This window comes from Chiloscyllium punctatum, chromosome 26 (genome assembly GCF_047496795.1).
Source record: "Chiloscyllium punctatum isolate Juve2018m chromosome 26, sChiPun1.3, whole genome shotgun sequence".
Classification (NCBI taxonomy): Eukaryota; Metazoa; Chordata; class Chondrichthyes; order Orectolobiformes; family Hemiscylliidae; genus Chiloscyllium; species Chiloscyllium punctatum.
The window spans coordinates 63,295,626-63,312,200 of record NC_092764.1 but is presented as its reverse complement, the minus strand read 5'-3'; the positions used below and the strand labels follow the sequence as shown (position 1 = coordinate 63,312,200).

Sequence of the window (16,575 nt, the reverse complement as noted above, 5' to 3'; positions counted from 1 at the left end):
ATGGTGTTTAAATCCTGCTACTTGTTACTACATTTGGAAGTGTGAAAATTAAGCTGATCTTCATGCTCTGCGAGTGTTGCTACCTTTGCCTGTTCCAATGGTTGCAATCCTACCAAGGAATAAGGATGGGGCTTGTTGAGGGGTTTTGATAAGTCATGCAAAACAACTCAAAGGAAACTGAACAGCAGCTGAAGAGTTGCAGTCAGTAAAGCAATGGCAGAGAGAGAGAGAAACAGAGTCAGAAACAGGCTCCATGTAGGAACTGACTGAAGTTACAGAGAGGGCCTGTAACTAGGGATCAGGGAGAAGTCCCAGGAGCGATTTGATAGCTGCAGTTAGTCAGGATTAAGGAAAGTTCCAAAAAGAGCCAGGAGTTGTAACTGAGAGGAGGCCAGAGTGTAGAATTGCCTTCAGGCAGAGTAAGGCTGTTAGTTGATATCAAACCAGTTACACAGTTAAGATTTAGCAAAAGTACTGAGAGCCATGGTGTGGCTGTGAAGAAGCCTGTGAGACATTAATAGCTCAGGGCAATATACAGTGAGATCATATAATCCCACAAGTAGTGTTTGCTTGGTGCAGCTGAGCAAGCTTGGATCTCCGACTAACCTTGGGAAAGCTTAAGTTGTAATGGAGTACACTTTCCAGAATCCAGAGCATGGTCCCAGGAAAAAGGGTGAATCAACAGAACATGAGCATCACTGAAAATGGGGGGTCAACCTGGTGATCCAACGACACAGGACTACTTGCATGTTAAACATTATAAACAGCCTGCAATAGACAGAGCTAAGCAATCCCACAACCAATGGGTCAAATCTCACCCCTGCAGTCCTGATGCTGAATGGAGGTGGACAATTAGACAATTCCCTGGAGTAGCAGGCTCCACAAATATCCCCCACCTCAATGATGAGGGAGCTCAGAACATCAGGGCAAAGGACAAGACTGAAGCATTGTCATCATTTTTGGCTCAAACTGCTGAGTGGAAACTCCATCTTGGCCTCCACCTGACATTCCCTGCACTGGAGATGCCAGTCTGTGGGTAAGTGGATTCACTCCATGTCATAGCAAGGAGGAATTGAAGGTCCTGGACACTAACCTGGACACAAAGGTTAAGTTATCCAGCGGTAACCACACCCTTGACCAAGGTACAGCGCTGCCATTTACAAAGCAGCTTGGAATATCTCATCGACAGTAACCAGGACTGAACCAACCCGATCAATTACAGCTCAAGCTGTCTATTAGATTAGATTAGATTAGATTACTTAGTGTGGAAACAGGCCCTTCGGCCCAACAAGTCCACACTGCCCTGCCGAAGCGCAACCCACTCATACCCCTGCATTTACCCCTTACCTAACACTACGGGCAATTTAGCATGGCCAATTCACCTGACCCGCACATCTTTGGACTGTGGGAGGAAACCGGAGTACTCAGAGGAAACCCACGCAGACACGGGGAGGACGTGCAAACTCCACACAGTCAGTCGCCTGAGGCGGGAATTGAACCCGGGTCTCTGGCGCTGTGAGGCAGCAGTGCTAACCACTGTGCCACCGTGCTGCCCATAACAGTGTGGAAACATGCCCTTCGGCCCAACAAGTCCACACCGACCTGCCGAAGCGCGACCCACCCAGCCCCATTCCCCTACACCTAACACTACGGGCAATTCAGCATGGCCAATTCACCTTACCCGCACATCTTTGGACTGTGGGAGGAAACCGGAGCACCCGGAGGAAACCCACACAGACACGGGGAGAATGTGCAAACTCCACACAGTCAGTCGCCTGAGGCGGGAATTGAACCCAGGTCTCTGGCGCTGTGAGGCAACTGTGCCACCGTGCCACCCTATTGTTAATAACCATAGCAGGCCTGGTTAATAGGGCTCTCAAATGGCACTTTCAGCAATACGTTGCTATCGGAGTTTGGGAACTACAGCATCCCCAGCTCCTGATAGAATTATAGCTTTGGTCCAACTGTTTACAAAGAGCTGAACTGAAGTGAGAGTGACTGCCCTTGACACCAAGGCAGTATTTAACCTTGGGTGGGCATCATGGAGCCTCAGGAAAACCTGAATCAATGGGAATCAGGGAGAAAACTCTCCGCTGACTAGTGCCATCCCAAACACAAAGGAAGATGGAACCAAAAGAGAAAATGCTGGAAAATCTCAGCAGGTCTGGCAGCATCTGTAAGGAGAGAAAACAGCTGACATTTCAAGTGTATCTGACCCTTTGCCAAAGCTAAAAAATAGGGAGAAATAGGGAGGTATTTATACAAGGCTGAGAGAAGGTGAGCCTTCCAGATTCCAGCATCCGCAGTAATTTGCTTTTTTTACAAAGGAAGATGGTTGTGGTTAGTGGAGATCAATTATCTCAGTCTAGAATATTCGGCAGGACTTCCACAGGGGAGTGTCCTAGGCCTAACCTGAATAAGCTGCTTCTTACACAACAATCCCTCCATCATAAGGTCAGACGTGAGGATCTTCACTCTCAGTACTATACCTGAGCTACTGAAGCAGTCCATGTGAACATGCAGCAAGACCTGGACAACATGCAGCTTCAGCTGCCAAGTGGAAAGTTAACCTTCACTCCCAACTACCAGACAGTGGTCATCTCCAGCAAGAGGGAATATAACCATCTCCCCCTGACATTCAATGGAATTATCGTTGTTGACTTCCCCACTTTTAATGTTATGAGCTTACCACTGCCCAGCTATACCAGCGATATAAATACAGTGGCCAATCAGCAGGCCAACCGCTGGGAATTGGGTTGTGAGTAACTCATCCCTACATCCATCCGCCTGCCTACGTCACATAACTCCAGACTCCGATGGGATACTCTCCACTTGTCTTTGTTATGATACCAGCTGATATTATCGCCGGACAGTTCAGATCCCAGGGAGGAGAAAGTGAGGACTGCACAGCAGGTCAGGCAGCATCCGAGGAGCAGGAGAATTGATGTTTTGGACATAAGCCCTTCGCCAGGAATGATGCCTGTGGGCTGAGGAGCTGAGAGATAAATGGGAGGGGGTTGGGACTGGGTCGGGGGGGAGGCGGAAAGATAGCTGAGAATGCAACAGGTAGATGAAGGTGGGGAAGAAGGTGATAGATCAGAGAGGAGAGTGGAGTGGAGAGATGGGAAAGATAATGGACAGGTCAAGAGGGTGGAGTTGTGTTAGAGGCTTGGGACTGGCATAAGGTGGGGGAGGGGGGAGGGGAAATGAGAAAACTGGTGAAATCCACATTGATCCTGTGTGGTTGCAGGGTCTCAAGGCGGAAAATGAGGAGTTCTTCCTTCAGGTGTCGGGTGGTTAGCATTTGGCAATGGAGGAGGCCCAGGACCTGCATGTCCTTGGTGGAGTGGGAAAGGAGTTGAAGTATTCAGCCATGGGTCAGTGTGGTTGGTTGATGCAGATGTTCCAGAGATCTCCTACTAAAGATTCACAAACCTGACTTCCCCAGTCAACCCACTGTCTCAGCCTGCTCCTGTCCCACTGAACTGATCCCGGCCGACCTTCACACCATCCTGTCCCCCTTATTCCAAGAACTCCCCACCTATGTTCGGGACACCACCCATGCTCTTCACCACCTCCAAGATTTTCATTTCCCTGGCCCCCAACACCTCATTTTCACCGTGGACATCCAGTCCCTGTACACATCGATCCCCCACAACGAAGGTCTCCAAGCCTTCCATTTCTTCCTCTCACGCCCTCCCAACCAGTACCCTTCCACTGACACCTTCAGCTGGCTGGCTGAACTGGTCCTCACCCTTAACAACTTCTCCTTCCAATCCACCCACTTCCTCCAAAACAAATAGGTAACCATGGGCACCCACATGGGACCCAGCTATGCCTGCCTCTTTGTTGGATACATGGAGCAGTCTATCTTCTGCAGCTACACCAGCACCACCTCCCACCTGTTCCTCCGCTACATCAATGACTGTATCGGTGCTACCTCGTGCTTCCAGGAGCAGGTTGAACAGTTCATCAACTTCACTAACACCTTTCACCCCAACCTCAATTCACTTGGACCATCTTGGACACCTCCTGGACCCCTCCATCTCCATCTCCGACAACCGACGAACCATGGACATCTTCCAAGCCACGGACTCCCACAGCTACCTGCACTACACTCCTCCCACTCTACCACCTGTAAAAACGCCATCCCTTATTCCCAATTCGTCCGCCTCCACCTCATTTGTTCCCAGGATGCCAATTCCACCTCAGAAAGTCCCAGATGGCCTCCTTCTTCCACAATCGTAACTTCCCCTCCCACGTGGTCAACGCTGCCCTCCAGCACATCTCCTCCACTTCCCGTACCTCCGTCCTTGAATCCCACCCCTCCAACAACAACAAGGACAGAACCCCTCAGGTTCTCACCTTTCACCCCACCAACCCTCACATACATCGCATCATCCTCCGCCATTTCTGTCACCTCCAAACAGACACCACCACGAGGGATATATTTCCCTCTCCACGCTTGTCAGCATTCTGGAGAGACCATTCCCTCTGCAATTCCCTTGTCAGAGCCACGCCACCCCCACCAGACCACACCCTACTCCCGGCACTTTCCCCTGCCAACGCAGGAATTGCAAAACCTGTGCCCACACCTCCCCCCTCACCTCTGTCCAAAACCCAAAGGATTCTTCCACATCTGACAGATATTTGCCTGTACTTTCCCACACATCATCGACTGTATACATTGCACCCGATGTGATCTGCTCTACATCAGGGAGACAGGATGTCAATTTGTGGATCAGTTCAGAGAATATCTCTGGGACTGCTTCACCCACCAACCCCACCGCCCCGTGGCTGAACCCTTTAACTCTCCCTCCGACTCCATCAAGGACATGCAGGTCCTGGGCCTCCTCCATCGCCAAAACCTAACCACCCGATGCCTGTAGGAAGAATGCCTCATTTTCCGCCTTGAGACCCTGCAACCACACGGGATCAATGCGGATATCACCAGTTTCCTCATTTCCCGTGCCCGCACCTTAACCCAGTCCCAAACCTCCAACTTGACACCGCCCTCTTGACCTGTCCATCATCCTTCTCCCCATCTGCTCCACCCTCCTCTCCGACCTATCACCTTCTCCCCCACCTCTACCTACCTATTACATTCCCAGCTACCTTCCCCCAGCCCCACCCCCTCCCCCCCCATTTATTTCTCAGCGCCCCCCCTCCCCCCCACAAGCCTCATTCCTGATGAAGGGCTTATGCACGTTGATTCTCCTGCTCCTCGGATGCTGCCTGACCTGCTGTGCGTTTCCAGCACCACACTCTTGACAGTTAAGATCGCAGAATGAAATCTGGATTGTATAAATCATATTTATTTTTAAAGTGAGGCTCATTTACCGAACCACAGATACACAAGGCTGCAGTTCTCTTCAGCAATAAAACAGAAGCTTCCTGGACAAAACAACAAAAAAGCTGTCTAAATAAAGAATATAGATTAGATTACCTACAGTGTGGAAACAGGCCCTTCGGCCCAACAAGTCCACACCGACCCTCCTAACAGTCACCCACCCACACCCATTTCCCTCTGAACTGAACATTATGGGCAATTTAGAAGGCCAATTCACCTGACCTGCACATCTTTGGACTGTGGGAGGAAACCAGAGCACCTGGAGGAAACCCACGCAGACACGGGGTGAATGTGCAAACTCCACACAGACTGGAATTGAACATGGGACCCTGGTGCTATGAGGCAGCAGTGCTAACCACTGAGTCACCATAGTTTGACAGATGTTAAAACATGGCATAACAATCTCTCATCTAATCCCTGACATTATCATTTTATAGTGATTCAAATCCAGAGAAATTTACCTTCGATGTCAAATCTTTAAATTCAACTTAACTGCTGCTTCCAGTTTTTTTTAACAGTGCGCTGTCAAGTCTCTGACATGAACACTCATGTCACTGAAAGCTTACTCTTTCTCAGTCTCGTAATCATCTGCATATTTCGAATCAAACACTCCTGGTCTGGAAGTTTCACAAGTTAATCTCCTACACCAAGATGGCCATGCTTTCCTTGAACGTGTTGTCTTTTTAGGTGAGAAAATATATTCCCTTCTTCCTCCAGTTGTCTCCTCCTAAACTGTCCAAAGATCAATCCTTGATCATTAAGCAAGTTAATGTTTTGCAATATGTATTCCCCCTGTCATAAACCCCATCAAATCAACAACCCTCCATTCACACAGACAGGGGTTTGCAGTGACCTGCTCTCTGACACCTGCTGCATTCGGTCCCTCTTCCAGACTCGCTGACGATTTTTTAAACACCCTTGACAAAGTCACCAACATCCTGATGCCACCAGTTTGAACTCTAAACTCTTAAAATGATATTAACATTTGTAAAAATCCGAACCTTACATCACACCTGGATAAGTATAGCTGCAAGAACATTCAGGAAGGTTGACAGCTCCCAGGATAAAGGACCCCAATTGAGTGGGACTCCATCCAACACCTTTACCATTCCTTCCTTTCACCACTGGCTGACAGGGGGCAGCAGTGAGTACCACATCTCACATTCAGTGCAGCTCCTCAGTAAAGCTCCTTCACAAGTCCCTTTCAAACCTGTTACATCGACCACAAGGCCAGCAGGTTCATGGAAACAACACCAGCCACAAGTTGCCGATCAAGTCATACACTACCCGACCTGGAAACACATCACCCTTCACTCACAATCTCTGGGTAAAGATCAGGGCAATCCCTTCCTCTCTGCATGATGGTGCATCTCCAAGGATTACAGAGGTTCAAGTAGGCAGCACACAACCAGCTTCTCCAGAGTAATTAGGGACAGGGAACTATCGTTGGCCCATCCAGCAACACCTGCATCCTGGGAGAGAATGAAAAAACATGACTGATTTCCCTGGTTTGTCTGCACTAGCGGGAGCTCAGACACTGCAGCAGAGTTGGGAGGCCCATTGAAAATCCATGTATGGGCACTGATATCAAAGTCAGAACGGGATTTCAAGCAGGAGGTTCATCTGAACTGAGAGGCTGAAATATTGTTACATTGCTGGTTTTTAAACAGATTAAAAGTAAACATCGAGACTGGGGTGGGAGAGCTACAGAATATTTTGCAGAGGCATGTTCAAGACTTGGTCAGAGCTGTATTGAACTGCAGTAAGAATGTGATAACAGTCTCACTTTCCAGGCCAATTGAACCTTATATTGGAGTTTATTTACAGTGTGGAGATGAGCACGATTCATACCTTCGATTCCAGTGTTAGTACAAAGAAGAAACCCAGACGGTCACATCTGCAAGTGATTGTATCCACTCTGTTCCCCAGTCTGCTCATGGGGGTGTCACATCCATTCTGATTGAAGGGGCCTGTATTGGAGAATTATTAATCATGAGAATCACTCCCTCATTTACACATTCCAGTATTGAGTGATGTCAGCATTTTAAAACAATCTTCACTTACCATTTCCACCAGAGTCCCAGGAGCTGCATGGTGGAGAATCGGACTAAAATGGAAAAGATAAACCAGAACATTAGCTTCACCAACAATAACACAGTTGAAGCAGCTGGGTCGATACAAACACATTGAGACATTTCTCTCTCGCCTGTCTAACAGGGTAAGGCAGGGAAGGAGGAGGAAATGTGATGCCAACTGGGAAATTATTGGGTTATAATTTTCCGGATCCTGGGTATGACCTCAGTGTTCCCACCAAAGCAACTTTACACAAAGCAGATTCCTAATTGGTCACCTCCCCATTCACCATCTTTAACTTTACCAGGAAGTACAGGGCCCAGGGGGAGGGTCTGAAGCAGTGTCCAGACAGCAGCCTCATTGGGAGAGGAGAACGCTGCTGGACACGGGAGAGACCGAGCAGACACCTTCAAATAGGGGCACTCACAAATGTCTCTCTCTTCAGTGGTGAGAACGATACAAAGTCCTGTGAGGAACCTCAGGCTGGACAGTGATCCCTCTGAAAGACTGTCTGCACTACTCCAGGACCACTGTGAGCATTGCAGCTCCCTGAAGCTGTCAGTTATATCAGTTACCCATGGTCCACTGCCCTCCCAGTGAGAGAGCCCTTCCACCATGTTACTCAACTCCTGACAGAGCAGGGGCCTGTGTAACACCAACAGCATTGCAGCACTGGAGGATCATGGTCCCTGATTGGGGCCATATTTGGCCTCACTGTCTGGCCATCTCTGTGGAGGTTGCTGCTGAGTCCTGTGATCGCTCCAGTCCCTTATCATGAGAAACTCACCCCTGGACAGAGTTAAGGAGTGACCTGTCAGGGTTTCTGGCTCTTTAACCAGGCCATTCACCCCCAAACCTGTCTCCATGAGATTGGGAAAATGCAGCCCGTGCCGAGTGCCTTTACAGAACTTGTGGAGGTCATTTTACTGAAATGGAGATGAGTCATAATGAAGGAAAGATGACAGCTTAAAACCATCATCGTCTGGGAGAGATTCAAGTGAAGACTCACCTCAATTCCCTGAGGACAGGCAGGACATGGCTGTTACTGTCAGGGAATTGAGGTGAGATTGTGTAGCTCTGTTTGAGGTGATGCTCCATGAACAGGTTTCACTCCCAGAGTCTCTCAGGCTGTAAAGGGGATGGGTTTTGGGTGTTTTAGATGGCCAATGGGGCAGCACCTGTTTACACCGAGTCCCTGTCCTTCTCCTGCTGATCTGAAACTGTGGTCATGGGGGGCTGTGGGTCTATTGATGTAAATGAGGAAAATGTCCCATTGAATTTCCTTCTGCTGTTTATGGTCCCCAGAATGTGGGGTATAAGGAACATTGTGTGAACAATTACATTTCATGAAGTGACCAAACTGGAACATGGCCATTTTTAATGAACTTTTCCCCCAAGCTCCACAAACCTGAAGAAACAGGGTCACCTGACCCGAGGGGAACAACCTGTTTTACCAGGAATGTTGTGGGGGGTCCATCTGTAACAGAGATATCCCTCTGACCATGGGATTTTGGATGGAGCCAGGGTCATATCCATGGGGTGGACAATCATTCTGTCCTGTCCCAGACCCTCCTTTCTCAACTCTCCAGAGGAATTTCAGGACACAAGTGATGGGAAATGTCTCACAAGGCCCAGCGATCCTCATTTGTACAGCATCATAACATTCCACACCCTCACCATGATCACAGCTTCTGATGGACATGAAAGAGACAAGGAGATCAGCTCCGAATCCTCAAACCTGCCCAGACAGGGCCCCATTCACAGCCTGAGGACTATAGAATTTCGGGGTCATTCAGTTTAACTTGTTCATCAACACTGGAGATGATCCAGACTCTGCTGCACAATCCAGTCAGACCTGGCTGCTCACAGGGTCAGCTCAATGATAATGTGGAGGTTTATCTCACCTGGAAAGGTACATCCTGAAATGTAACTGTCAGAGGGCTGGTGAGATCATCAATCATTGAATCCCCCACTTGGATTGTAACATCGGGTGAGACAGGGTTCCTCTCCTGGCCCTGTAACAACACACAGAATGAATGATTGAAAATCTACTCACTGAGGATTTACAGAACACACAGAAACATTTCAATGATCTTCATTTCTGTGGTGAGGGTGAACAGAGGAGGCTTCCTCATTGTAACAAATGTTACCTTAGGGGCTGTAATCCCAGAAGCTCCCTTTGCTGTCAGAAATGTGTGAATGATAACTCCAGACCCTCCATGAAGCTTTCTGCCCGCCCTGCCCTAGACTGTGGGGATGGGTCATGAACACATTAAAGTACATCAGTGATGTCCACCCCAATGGGAGTTCAGAGAGACAGAGCAACCCCTTACATAGGGACAGAAACAGAAATACAGAGACACTCAGTGTTGGGGAGTGAAGGGGTGTGGGCTACAAACCCTGTTCATGATGATTCAGCCCAGTCACCCTCTGGTTTGAGGGCTGGATGCTCATTCCCACTGTTGACCTTTTTAAGCATCAAGACACCTCACAAAATCGAGAGCTTTCAATGCTGACTGATGCAACAGTACGACACGTTCAGGACAATGTACAGGGAAACACCAGGGAACTGGTTTTGATGTGATTTTGGCTTCCTTGCCATGTGTACTCAAGTACAAACATACAGGAGTACAGAGAAAAATGTTTCATGTCTCCACATAAAATGCCATCTTCAGCACAAATACCAAGTTACAAAATCCTAAAAACTAGGTCGGAAGGAAGAAAAATGTCAAGAGGTAAACATTGTAGTAATTATAATGTAGTGTAAAATAAATGAAGTAAAGTTAAAAGTTATATACAATGGACCTTCTTAGTTTTCAACAGAAAATAAAAAGATAAAACTGTAGGTTCCAACAGTACAGTCTTTCTTCAGTGCTTCACCCATCACAGATCTCCATTTAATAGCACAAACAAGGAGGGACAGAGATGTTATCCCATGGTCACAGCTCAAACAGGGAGGGACAGAGACCTTGTCCCATGGTCACAGCTCAAACAGGGAGGGACAGAGACCTTGTCCCATGGTCACAGCTCAAACAAGGGAGACAGAGGCCTCGTCCCATTGTCACAGCTCAAACAGGGAGGGACAGAGACCTTGTCCCATGGTCACAGCTCAAACAGGGAGGGACAGAGACCTTGTCCCATGGTCACAGCTCAAACAAGGAGGGATAGAGACCTTGTCCCATGGTCACAGCTCAAACAGGGAGAGACAGAGACCTTGTCCCATGGTCACAGCTCAAACAGGGAGGGACAGAGACCTTGTCCCATGGTCACAGCTCAAACAAGGAGGGACAGAGACCTTGTCCCATGGTCACAGCTCAAACAGGGAGGGACAGAGACCTTGTCCCATGGTCACAGCTCAAACAAGGAGGGACAGAGATGTTATCCCATGGGCATGGCTCAAACTTAGAGGGAGAGAGACCGTGTCCCATGGTCATAGCTCAAACAGGGAGGGAGAGACCTTGTCCCATGGTCACAGCTCAAACAATAAGGGACAGAGACCTTGTCCCATGGTCACAGCTCAAACAGGGAGGGACAGAGACCTTGTCCCATGGTCACAGCTCAAACAAGGAGGGACAGAGACCTTGTCCCATGGTCACAGCTCAAACAAGGAGGGACAGAGACCTTGTCCCATGGTCACAGCTCAAGCAGGGAGGGACAGAGACCTTGTCCCATGGTCACAGCTCAAACAAGGAGGGACAGAGATGTTATCCGATGGGCATGGCTCAAACTAAGAGGGAGAGAGACCGTGTCCCATGGTCATAGCTCAAACAGGGAGGGAGAGACCTTGTCCCATGGTCACAGCTCAAACAATAAGGGACAGAGACCTTGTCCCCTGGTCACAGCTCAAACAGGGAGGGACAGAGACCTTGTCCCATGGTCACAGCTCAAACAGGGAGGGAGAGACCTTGTCCCATGGTCACAGCTCAAACAAGGGAGACAGAGGCCTCGTCCCATTGTCACAGCTCAAACAGGGAGGGACAGAGACCTTGTCCCATGGTCACAGCTCAAACAGGGTGGGACAGAGACCTTGTCCCATGGTCACAGCTCAAACAGGGTGGGACAGAGACCTTGTCCCATGGTCACAGCTCAAACAGGGAGGGACAGAGACCTTGTCCCATTGTCACAGCTCAAACAGGGAGGGACAGGGACCTTGTCCCATGGTCACAGCTCAAACAAGGAGGGACAGAGGACAAAGACAAAAAAGAGGCAGATAGTTGGTTAGACACTGACCTTAAAACATTACAATGAGAAAACAGCCTCTAATGGAGCCTCTGAGAATCAGTTTGACATGTGTTGGCTCAGTACAATCTCCTGAAGATCTCTGTACACATTCAAGGAGCTTAATGAAACCACATTGCAGACTTTCCTGTAAAGTACAGATTTGGGGACAGAAGAAGGCCATTCACCCATCATGTCTCCCCTGGGTCTTCAAATTAGCATCATTCCCTGGTGCTAATCCCTTGTTTATCCTCCCTATCTTTGTACATTATTTCTGCCCAAATACTGACCCACCGTCCTCTTGAATGTCTCAGTTGAACCTGGCTCCACCACACCTCCTCGGTAACACATTCTAGACCCAAACTATTTGCTGAGTGAATGTTTTTGTCTCATATCACATTTGTACCTTTTGTAAAACACTTCAAATCAATGCCTTTGCATTTTTTCTTCCTTCTGCAAGCAGGAATAGTTTCTCCTGGTCTACTCGAGCTCATGGTTTTGAAAACATCAATCAGATCTCCTTTTCACCTTCCTTTCTCCAAAGACAACAGTCACAACTTCTTCAATCCAATCTTAGAACCAAAGTTCCTCATCTCTGGATCACTCTTGTAAATCCCTTCTGCACTCTCTCCACTGCATTCATGTCCTTCCTACAATGTGCCACCCAGAACTGTACTCACTAAAGTGAAAGTATAAATACTGTCAGTAGTGTACAGTCAGTCGGGATAAAGATGAGGGATGATGCAGAGCAAAGGTTAACTAGGTCCTTATTTTAAGAACAGCTGCTGAGCATGTGTGAAAGGATCTATCTCACAGTAACATCAGGTCAGATGGAATCAAAGTCTGAGTCTGTCCCAACATGTGCCCAAGATAAGATATGAACCATTGTCATTGCTCAAGGATTCACTCATCTCCTTATCTTTCTGTCATCAGCTGGGTCACCTCTTCAAACACTCAAACACCATCTACGCTCCCAGTCACTCTGTTAACTCACATTATCTTCAATAAATGATTTGGATGTGAGCTTCGGAGTTATAGTTAGTAAGTTTGCAGATGACACCAACATTGTAGATGTAGTGGACGGAGAAGAGGGTTACCTTTGATTACAACAGGATCTTGATCAGATGAGCCACTGGGCTGAGGAGAGGCAAATGGAGTTTAACTTAGATAAATGTGACGTGTTGTATTTTGGGAAAGCAAATCAGGGCAGGACTTATACACCTAATGTCGAGAATGTGTTGCTGGGAAAGCACAACAGGTCAGGAAGCATCCGAGGATCAGGAGAATCGATGTTTCAGGCGTAAGCCATTCATCAGGAATGAGGCTTGTGGGCTGGGGCTGAGACATAAATGGGAGGGGGTGGGGTTGGGGGAAGGTAGCTGAAAAATCGATAGGTGGATGAAAGTGAGGGAGAAGGTGATAGGTCGGGGGTGGGGGGGGAAAGTGATGGACAGGTCAGGAGGGAGGTGCCAAGTTGGAGACTTGAGACTGGGATAATGTTGGGGGAGGGGAAATGAGGAAGCTGTTGGATTCCACATTTATCTTGTGTGGTTGTAGGGTCCCAAGGCAGAATATGAGGCATTCTTCCTCTAGGCATCGGGTGGTAACGGTTTCGTCGTGGAGGAGGCCCAGGACCTGCATGTCCTTGATGGAGTGGGAGCGGGAGTTGAAGTGTTCAGCCATGGGGCGGTGGGGTTGGTGGGTGCAGATGTCTGTGAGATCTTCTCTGAAATGATCTGCAAGAACGTGTCCTGTCTCCCCGATGTAAAGGAGACCACACTGGCTGCAATGGATGCCGGGGCTAACATTGGGAGAGGAACAGGTAAATTTCTGATGGATTTGGAAGGATCCTTTGGGGCTTTGGACAGAGGTGAGGGGAGTGGTGTGGGTGCAGGTTTTGCACCTCCTGTGGTGGCAGGGAAAGGTGCCAGGACGAGGGTGTGGGCTGGTGGGGGGCGAGTGTGGACCTGATGAGGGAGTCGTGGAGGGAATGTTGTTTCTAGAATGCTGATAGGGGTAGGGAGGGAAATACATCTTTGGAGGTGGCGGAATTGGCAGAGGATGATGCGATGTACATGGAAGTTGGTGGGGTAGAAGGTGAGGACTGGGGGGTTCTGTCCTTGTACGTTGGGAGCGATCGTTCCAGAGGACCACCTCATATTCCTCCTTGGGACCCTGCAACCACATGGGATAACTGTGGATTGAACAGCTTTCTCATTTCCCCTCCACCCACATTATCCCAGTCCCAAACCTCCAACTCGGCACTCCCCTCTCAACCTGTCGATCAGTCCCCCCCCGACCTATCACCTTCTCCCTCACCTTTATCCACCTATCGCTTTCAGCGACCTTCCCCTAACCCCACCCCCTCCCATTTATCTCTCAGCCCCAGCCCACAAGCCTCATTCACCTTTGGCCTGAAACGTCAATTTTCCTGCTCCTCAGATGCTGCCTATCCTGCTGTGCTTTTCCAACAACACACTCTCAACTCTGATCTCCAGTACCTGCAGTCCTCACTTTCTCCTTATCCAATTAATGGTAAAGTCCGAGGGAGTGTTGCTGAACTAAGACACCTTGGAGTGCATGTTCATAGCTCCTTGAAACTTGAGTCACAGCTAGATAGGATAATGAAGAAGGGGTTTGGTATGGTTTCCTTTGTTGGTCAGATTACTGAGTACAGGAGTTGGGAGGTCATGTTGCGGCTGTACAGAACATTAGTTAGGCCACTTTTGGAATATTGCATGCAATTCTGGTCTCCTTCCTATTGGAAGGATGTTGTGAAACTTGGAAGTATTCAGAAAAGATTTAGAAGGAGGTTGCCAGGATTTGAAGATTTGAGCTATAAGGAGAGGCTGAATAGGCTGGGGCTGTTTTCCCTGGAGCGTTGGAGGCTGAGGGGTGATCTTATTGAGGTTTATAAAATTATAAGGGGCATGGCTAGGATAAATAAACCAGGTTTTTTCCCTGGGTAGGGGAGTCCAGAATGAGAGGGCATAGGTTTAGGCTGAGAGGGGGAGAAATATAAAAGAGACCTCAGGGGCAACGTTTTCACACAAAGGGTGATCCGTGTTTGGAATGAGCTGCCAGAGGAAGTGATAGAGGCTTGTATGATTTCAACATTTAAAAGGCATTTGGATGGGTGTATGAATAAGAAGGGTTTGGAGGGATATGGACCAGGTGCTGGTAGGTGGGACTAGATTGTGTTGGGATATCTGGTAGACATGGTCGATTTGGACTGAAGGGTCTGTTTCTGTGCTGTAGATCCCAATGACTCTATGACTCTAAGTATTTCTGACAATCTTCAAAGAACTGTTCATTCAGCGAAACAATGTACTTGAACCTTGCCCCATCATGCATCCATCTGGAAGAAAACACGCCTGCTGACACTCCCATTGCATTCACAATAGCTTTACTTGCTAACAAGATACAAGGTGATAAGGAACCAGCGACAGAGAACTGCAACTGGAGAGGAAAACTCAGACTGAAACTCCTGAATCCAGAATGAAACCACAGGATAAGTCCATTCAATCCAACAAATCTGTCACTGATGGTTTAAAGAGCATGCCCTCCTTTGCTCTGTCCTCATAGAGTCAAACAGCACAGACTCAGCTTCTGGCAATCTTTTCTCCTTCAATTATTTATTCAATGCCATTTTAAAATTTAGTGTTGAATATGTACCCACTACACTGTCAGTCACTGAATTTCACAGTCTAACTGGAGATCAAATAAAAATATTTCTCCTCATGTCACCTCTGACTTTTTTTTCCTAAATCTGTGCTCCCTGGTGAGCCACCCTTCGGCTATAGGAAACAGGCTTCATTTCTTTGCTCAATCAAAGCTCTTTATTGTATTAAATTCCTTTATCAGGTCTCCTCTTGGCTTTCCTTTCCACACTCCTCCAGGTTGCTCTTTCCTCACTCCATTTTGACCCTTCCCTGACTCCATGACTTTGATCTTCTGTTCTTTCCTGCCTCCAATCCCCCAGCTCCACTAATCCTCATTCTTCTTGATGTGGTGGGATGATCCAGGGGCTTGAGGACAAATTTTCACATTGTAGTTCTTCCAGAATTTGAAACTGAATTAATTTCCAGTGGGGCCTTGTGATCAGTGATGTTTAAAAAATCAACCGCTGCTAATAAATATTCTCCATCTAAAACCGTAAATAAATCAGGTAACTCCTTCCCACCAGGATTTCCTTAATTCACGAGTCATTTCTACTGCAATGATTTCAAATGGAAGAGAATGAATTTCCTCAAGTCTGAGATTCAAACATTACTGTGAAAGATCAGAAACTCTTTAAAATTCAGTCACTGTTTGTATGTGACAGGAGACACATCAAGGACAGTGCCATGTGAATGTTAACTCCCAAAGGGTCATTCTAAGATTTGGTTTTCTTGCAATGCCTAATCCCAGGCTGCCAGGCTCCCACATGGAGGCTGTGGACAAGGTTACAACTCATATTAAACTCAGACAATGACACAGAATTAAAATCAGCTTGCTCTTTTGAAAACTGCTGTTTTTGACCTAGAAACACAGGAAATAGGAACAGGAGTAGGCCATTCAGCCCATCGAGTAAGCCAAATATCACCAAATCCATCATTCTGCATTTAAACACAAATGGATTGAAATGAAAGTGTGTGGAATAAATTATTGAAAGCTTTAATCCAACGCCTTTGCTAAAAATAAATTTGAAGCAAATCTTTTCATCAATCTGCTGCAACTTTAACTGGTCTGTTGGCTGTACTAAAGGTTGTGGAGGCACATGAACATACGAATTAGGGACAGGGGGAGGTCATTCGGCCCCTGTTGCCTACTCTACCATTTGAAAACAAAATGGCTGACCTGTTTGTGGCCTCACCTCCTCACTCCCACCTCCCATCGCTAACCTTTGTAAGTTAAGGAGACACAGAAACATTGGGCCCCTTGAGCCTGCATGA

General features: G+C 47.8%; 1 protein-coding gene across 1 annotated transcript in view; it reads right to left on the bottom strand.

Annotated features, from left to right (window-relative positions):
- Positions 1-5,274: 5,274 nt before the first annotated feature.
- The window catches only part of LOC140496215 (uncharacterized), an 87,370-nt gene continuing 76,069 nt past the window's right edge, over positions 5,275-16,575 (bottom strand). The window contains exons 6-9 of the mRNA XM_072595714.1: positions 9,328-9,438; positions 7,415-7,457; positions 7,202-7,320; positions 5,275-5,394 (exon numbers count right to left, since the gene is read on the bottom strand). Of these exons, the coding sequence (XP_072451815.1) occupies positions 5,275-5,394; positions 7,202-7,320; positions 7,415-7,457; positions 9,328-9,438 (393 nt within the window). The remainder of the gene's footprint in view (positions 5,395-7,201; positions 7,321-7,414; positions 7,458-9,327; positions 9,439-16,575) is intronic.